At 53.2% G+C, this 7408-nt stretch overlaps 1 protein-coding gene across 7 annotated transcripts in view; it reads left to right on the forward strand.

The window, feature by feature from the left end:
* Zmiz1 (zinc finger MIZ-type containing 1) overlaps positions 1-7408 on the forward strand; it is a 206707-nt gene that overhangs the window by 111357 nt on the left and 87942 nt on the right. For all 7 annotated transcript variants that reach the window (XM_029541335.1, XM_021202856.2, XM_021202857.2 and 4 more), the window contains exons 4-5: positions 673-781; positions 4986-5099. In XM_029541335.1, coding sequence (XP_029397195.1) covers positions 722-781; positions 4986-5099 — 174 coding nt within the window. In that variant the 5' untranslated portion in view covers positions 673-721. The remainder of the gene's footprint in view (positions 1-672; positions 782-4985; positions 5100-7408) is intronic.

The raw sequence follows: 7408 nt of genomic DNA on the forward strand, positions 1-7408 counted from the left end.
TGTGACTGTAGGTATGGGCATAAGATCCTCACCCTAGTGGCCTGGAAGTCAGTCTTCCACTAGCAGCCTTTGGATGAAGATGTAGAACTCTCAGCTCCTCCTGCACCATGCCTGCCTGGATGCTGCCATGCTCCCACCTTGATGATAATGGACTGAACCTCTGAATCTGTAAACCAGCCTTAATTAAAGGTTGTTTTATATAAAAAAAGAAAAGTCTTATAAAAGACTTGACTTGGTCATGGTGTCTGTTCACAGCAGTAAAACCCTAACTAATACATGGAGTTGTTGTTGGTTTTTTTGTTTTGTTTGTTTTTTTTCCAATTGAGGTTTCCTCCTCTCAAATGACTTGAGCTTGTGTCAAGTTAACATAAAACTATCCAGGATGTCAATGAACATTGAAATGATACAGAAATGATGGACAAGGAGCTGGGTGTCAGAGAGTATTAACATTTGATAGGACTGTGAAAGGAGAGGCAGGACGAGAATGGGAGAAAGAAATACAAGCACAGACCCCACTGTTACCTTCTTGCTGGAAATCTCTTAAGATAAAGCTGGGCGCCCAGGGCCCTTCTGGGGCAGGCCTGCCAATGTGGAAATGGGAGGGTAGCTGGGAAGCTGCGCAAGGTTGTTGGGTGTACGCCACTCATGACACCCTCTTTCCTCTCTCCTCAGGCTGGACCACGTTCATGGCTCTCGGGTAGGACCCAGCGAAACGACCAGAATGAATTCTATGGACAGGCACATTCAGCAGACCAATGACCGTCTGCAGTGCATCAAGCAGGTGGGTATGGCCAGCTGGCAGGGTGGGTGGGACAGGCAGGGACTAGGTCTGCGCTGCAGCAGGGTGGTCCCTGGGTGCCAGCTAACACTAGACTAATACACAATAAATGCCAGCTGCACCTCATTCCCACCGAGCTGTTTGACTTTGGTGCCAGTGTCCTGCCTTCTCTGGGAGTTTTGCTTCCATGCTTGAGTTGTGGTGAGGGTGCAGTAGGTGTCTTAACACCATGGTCCACCTTCTACCAACTCCCTCCCTGGATCACTCCTCTGAGCCCCTGCTCTGACTGCTTGCTAACAGTAAACAGAAAAGGCCTGGTATGGTTGGCACACTTTTGTAATTCCAAGCAGAAAGATCAGGGGTTCAAGATAATCCTCAGCCAGCATGAGCTGCTTGAGGCCCTGGGTCCAAAAGCTACAAGAAAGGGAAAGGTTCTGAGAATCTTTACAGAAAAGGAAACCGAGGCATAGAAAGGGAATACTGCTTCCGTTGTGCTTCGGAAACTTTATCCTACATTGTGGGGGGTTCCCCAGCTGGCTCACACTCAGAACCCCAGTGGCAGTTCATCTCCAGCATCCCTGTCATGGGTTGTTGGGAAGTAGGGAACCCCTCACTAGGTACCCCCAGACATGACCAGAACACCCTTGCACCATACAGCCCTTCTCTGCAGCTCTCTTGGTTGGCTGCCCCTCTCCTTTAGCCTCTAGGTTCTGGAAGAACCAAGGCTTCCTCTTTGCAAGGTGAGATTCTCAAGGCCCCTGGTCATCTTGGTGCCATGGGGAGAACCCTGTACTGTGAATCAGTTAATCATGCCCAGCAAGCTCCCCGGGCCCTAGGCAGCCTTTGGAGAACCAGCACACCTGAGCCTGAGCTCAGGGGCTTCCTGATCACCCAGTAGCCCCACTTATCCTGCTCCCCTCTTGAGCTGAGGCATGAGGATCTCAAAGTCCACAATGTCCTACCTAGTGCTCGTTCCATCCAGGGTGGGGCCGTAGTATTTTGGATGGGTGCGGAAGAGGGTGGGTGAGTGGATGGATGGACTTACGGCTGAAGAGTTAGATGAGTAGGTATGTATAGATGATAGATGGGTAGATGGATGAATGGGTAACTGGCTGGATAAATTGGCTTCTAGATGAATGGACAGATGGATGAGTGGATGGATAAGGGATAAAGTGATGAATGCTTGAATGGGCAGATGGGCAGGTAGATATATGGATGGATTTGTTCTGGATGGATGGATAGACACATAGATGAATGTGTCTATGATTCATCCATGTGTCCATCATCCCACAGAAGGACTGGTGGGCAGTTGGATTGATAAGATAAATCCATCACCTCTTGGGGAGGTAGCCCCATTTGGAGCATTGTTGTGCCCACATCCTGCCCACACATTCAGCAATCATGGGTATAACTCCAGTCCCCTGAGCAATTGTGGAGATCGGGGGTAGCTTTCTGATGGGAAATGGGCCTTTGGTCTCTAGTACATAGTCCAGCCATTGGATGGAACCTCTGCTAATGGTTCCAAATGTGTCCCTATTACAGGCTGTTCATCAAAACCCTCCCCTGACCCCTTTCCCTCCCTGGGCCACTGGGGTCCCTTGTAAAGTGGCTAGGTGGCTGGCCTCAGTAGAGAAGCTGTCATTAGGATAAGCAGATACCCACCCATCACTCCTTTCAGACTTGATCCTGTGCCAGTCTAGAGACCAGGTGTGCCTAGGAAGTTGTCCCTATCTTCTAGACTCCAGAGTCTAGAGGTTCATATGAAAATCAAGGCCCAGCATGGGAAGCACCAGTTGCCAGCAGCTCCATGTGTCCCCACTCAGTAACAGGCTTCTCCCACACTTCTATACTTGGCCACAGCCCTACACATTCCCCCTACACACACCCCACTTCCATTTCACAGATGAGAGCTCTGAGGTTCAGTAATGTCCTCAGGGCTGTGTGACTCCGTGGCTGAGGTGGGGTTTGGGCCAGGTGTGCACTTTGTGTGTCATCAAAACACGGTCTCTATGTGCTTAAGCCCTAATGAGGCTGAAACCAGTGATGAGCAGCGCAGAGAGAAGGGCCTCGGCTGAGGCTACAGAGATCCAGAAAACAGCATTAAGAGGACGCTACTGTTTACCTCCTCTGTGAGATGCATCCCATAATGAGCCAGCTGTGAATGGAGTGGAGGCTGGCAAGATGCAGACAGCTTTTGCTCAAATCGGGCCTGAACCACAGCAGGCTTGGGGGATCAGCCTCAGAGGCCACTCAGGAGCTCAGATCTCCAAAGAGCATTGCTATGGTCACCTGAGAGTAGGTGCGCAGCTTGCTGACAGTGCTGATTGGTTGTGGCATCACATAAATAAATGAAACACCGGGTTGTCAGGGGAGCGCAAGCCAGAAGGAGCTGCCAAGCTGCAATGCTCCATCAGAGCCCCAGTGCTCCCTGGGGCCTCTGAAAGGCAGATTTAGAAGTGAGAGCCAAAAGCAGAAGCAAAGCCAGGCAGCCTTCCTCCCCAAGGGCGTGGCTACCCTCCCAAGGGCGTGGCCATCCTCCCAGGGGCGTGGCTATGTATGCAGCGGCCCCTCCCTGGTTTGGTGATCTTGTACAAGGACCTGCAACTTTAGAGAGCCAAGCCTGAGAGCCGCACACAGCTGGGCTCCTACAGAGGAGGTGGGGAACCCCTGGGAGGCTGCGACCTAACCCTAACCCTGAGCCCAGGGCAGCTGCTGGTGGAACTGTGCCACCTGCCAGGTGCTCTGCCTGGATCACATAAGCCCAGCCTGGTCTTGTTTAGTCATCTGACCCCCACAACACAGGCTGTTACTGCCCACTTGCCCTTTTTCTCCCTCTGTCTTTTCTTCTCCTTGGAGAGGAGGGGTTCTTAGTGAGCTCCTTGCTTCTCACTGTAAGCGTTTCCATGCCTGAACCATAGTCTGATAGGCACAAAGAATCAAAATTCCCATGACCACATGGGAGTCTCCCATCCCCATCTTACAGATGGATGACTGAGGCTGGGAGAGGTGAAAGGACCATCCTAGATTAATAAGGGGCACAGGCAGAGTGAGTGACCCCAGAACCTTGACCCCAGAAGGGCTCCCACAGCCTCATTCTGGGGTGCCAACCCCAGGGCTCATTCTGCCCTGGTTGTGAATTGACTCATGCCACAGGGGAGTTACAGGGCCCATCTAGACCAGTGAGATCCTGCTGTCTTACCAATACCAAAGGGGCCTGGAGCTGCTAGCATCCTGTATGCATGCATCTGGTTTCTACATGATAGCCTCTGGGCTCATACCTGCCACTAGGCCAAATCACAGCTGTGGCTCTAACTTGCCCCATGGCCCTGGTCTTCTCTCTCCTGGTCCCAGTGCCAAATGACAAGGACCCCGGAAGCTGAGGGTCCATGAAAAGGATGAAGTAAGAGCTCTTCAACTCCTCCACGCTGGTAGCCTGGGGCCTCAAGTATCTCTGCAAGCCCCAGGATTCTGACTTTCCTCTGGGTGAGGCAGGAGGAAGAGGATCCAAAGGGGGCTCAGATCAAGGCCTGAGGAGCTGGAGGAGCTTTGAAGCACTAAGCCACGTACACCATACTATAGAGAGCACGCTGATCCAGATCCTGTATACCACGTCTCCCTTCCCAGGGTGTCCTCCTCCTCCGACACACACAGGGAGGGCCTGAGCTGGAGTAAAGAGGGTGAGGGGGTGGGCTCTTAAGAAGGTACCTCCAAGCCGGGCGTGGTGGCGCACGCCTTTAATCCCAGCACTCGGGAGGCAGAGGCAGGCGAATTTCTGAGTTCGAGGCCAGCCTGGTCTACAGAGTGAGTTCCAGGACAGCCAGGGCTACACAGAGAAACCCTGTCTCGAAAAACAAAAAACAAAAAAAACAAAGAAGGTACCTCCACAGCCTGCTGGCCTCAAGCATAGAGACTGGTACCACCTTCTAAAACCCCTCTGGGGCCCCTCCCCAGCCACCTGCATCCACAGAGCGCTTGGATGTCTGATGGCTCTGGCCTTTACTAGCCCTGGTTCTCATCCTTGAAATGGGTTCGCTGGTCTCATCCTGCTGCCACGGGCCAGGCTTTGTATAGAGGGTGTTTGAGAAAGCTGGGGAATCCCGCCTGCCTTCTGCCCCTTTTCTGTGTGTCTCCTTCCTGGCTAGTCCTGAGGTCCTCTGTTCCCTGACCTTTTCTTGCAGCCTCAAGCCTTTCTCTGTTTTCTCCACAGCACTTACAGAACCCCGCCAACTTCCACAATGCTGCTACAGAGCTGCTGGATTGGTGTGGAGACCCTCGAGCCTTCCAGCGGCCCTTTGAGCAGAGCCTCATGGGCTGCCTGACGGTGAGTCTCCACCTCCCCCACACACTGGGAAGCATGGCCGTGGGACCAGAAGTCCTGCCCACATACCTTTCTGTGGGCCCCAAAAGCTGGGGGAACAGCTGCCCATGCTGCAACCTGGCCCTGCAGGCACACACAACCCAACTGCCAGGTCTGATATGGAGATAGTCTTTATGGGATGTGTGGCTTCTTCCTCACACTTGATGGGAAACACACAGTGGGGACCAGTGCTCCCTCAGAGGCAGGGGAGCTCGAGGACTCTGCCTTCCTTTCCCACGGCCATTTATTCCTTTATAAGCTGACCATTTATTGAGCTTTGCTTTGGTTGTCTGTCTGTCGACTCAAGAGCAGATATAGAGCCCCTGTGACATTCATCCATCTGGACAATAGACCTTGATTGATCCCTCATTTATCACGTGTGGTCCCCTCTGCCAAGTCCTGGATACCCCAAGATAAATAAAACTTTCTTAAGCTTGATTTCTTAGTAAAGGGCAGCAATGTGGAGAAATGGCTGAGAATAACAGTACAGGAGGCAGGAGTGGGGTGTGGCTCTTTGCCAGCTGGGAGGCGGGGCTAGTCATGCAAAACCACACAGATATATATGACACAACTTACCAAGCTGCTGAGCACAGCCAGAGTATCCCTGGGCCACAAAGCAGCATGTACAAAGACCCCTGGTGTCCAGAGAACTGGGTAGGGTTCTAGGAGCCAGACTAGGCAGGGTCTTGAACCTGCCCGAACCTTGAGGCTAGAAAGAACCTGGGAGCCTTCTGTAGCTTTTAAGTGTCCCCCAGCCACGTGGCCTGCATTAGGACAGTCCCTCAGAAGGCTTGTAGTGGGCTTGGAAGGGAGTGTGGATCACACTGTGTGGAGCCTGCGTGTCCTGAGTGTGGAGATGGCAGGGCCAGGCAGGAATGGTGTCTCCTGAGGCGCTCCAGACGGGAGGGAGACAAAGAGCCCAGCTTAGCTCTGGCTTAGGAGAGGAGACATGGTGACCACATCAAGCTGTCTTGTTCTGAGAAAGGCTGAGGTGCCTGTGCCACGTGCCTCCTCCCAGAATCTACCTGCCCTTCAAGCTGCCTCTTTTACAGAGGAAGACACGAAGACTCAGAATGACCGTCATGCCACCCAGTCTTAAAAGCATCTCGGTCTCTAGCTGAGGCCCATGTGAACCTAAAGGGGATGTTCCAGTCCATCTAGAACATGGTGCAGAGCCTCCCAGAGCCCCCAGGGTTCGTCTGTCAGAAGCTGTCCCCATCTGTTTCACTCAAGCCACCTGCGTGGCCGTCTTCCTTATCCTTCAGCCACCAGCTCCCCTCTCTGCCCAGCTGTCTAATCCTCTTTGCAGGATCTGGGCCCAGCCTAAGCCCCATGGAGAGGGCCAGATGTTACCCGGGCCACAGTTCCCACCCCAGTTTCCTGTAACTGTAGTGGGAAGAGGGGCTGGGGCCATGCACAGGATGTTGCTAAACAAACTAATATGCCCAGCATACTGCCCCACGCTTGGCCCCGCCTACATCATGGACCCAAGGAATTGGCCCTGGTCAGTCTGGGTGGACCAGGGGCTAGTCCTGTCTTGCTTGTCGTTCACTTAGTCATTCAGCAGACATTTACCAAGTCCCTGCTGTGGGCCACCACAGTAGCCATGAAATACAGTAGGAACTCAGAAGGTCTTGTTCCCAAGAGAATGGAGCCTAGGTGTCAGCTGGAAGGAACAGGTTCTGGTGGCAAAGAAGCAGGAGACTGAGAGCTGTGCCCAAGTACGGAGTAGTTGTGGGGGTCTGTCCTGCAAGTGAACAGCAGTGCAGGGCTTTGTGTATGTGTGGATGGGGGGTCCATCCTGGGTGTAAGCAGCAACCCAGGGCTTCCTGCAGAAGGGACCCCCGCGCATCCCTTGATGTTGCTGAGTAGAGATGTGTCTTTCCAGACAGAGGACACTGTGGACAGAGGTTCTGTGTCCGGTCCCCGCTCACCCCTGCCCTCCAGCCTGCCTCACAACCAAAGGGAGCCCTTGAAAGCCCCTCCACCCCCCACACCACCCGCAGCTGCACAGGCCTGCTAACCCAGGAGAGCCTGCTGCAGGAGGAAATTGGAGAGGGGAAGGTCACAGAAGTTGACCTAGGCATCCAATCTGGTTTTTAGGGCTCCATCTTCATATCTAGAGAAGAACCTTCCAGGTAGGCAGAGAAGGAAGTTACTATCTCCACCTCCGTGCTTCCTGCAGGAAGAGATGACTGCAGGGCAAAGAGGCTAAGCCCTCTCCACACACACACCACACACACACCACACACACCACACACACACACCCCACA

This window comes from Mus pahari, chromosome 8 (assembly GCF_900095145.1).
Source record: "Mus pahari chromosome 8, PAHARI_EIJ_v1.1, whole genome shotgun sequence".
NCBI lineage: Eukaryota > Metazoa > Chordata > Mammalia > Rodentia > Muridae > Mus > Mus pahari.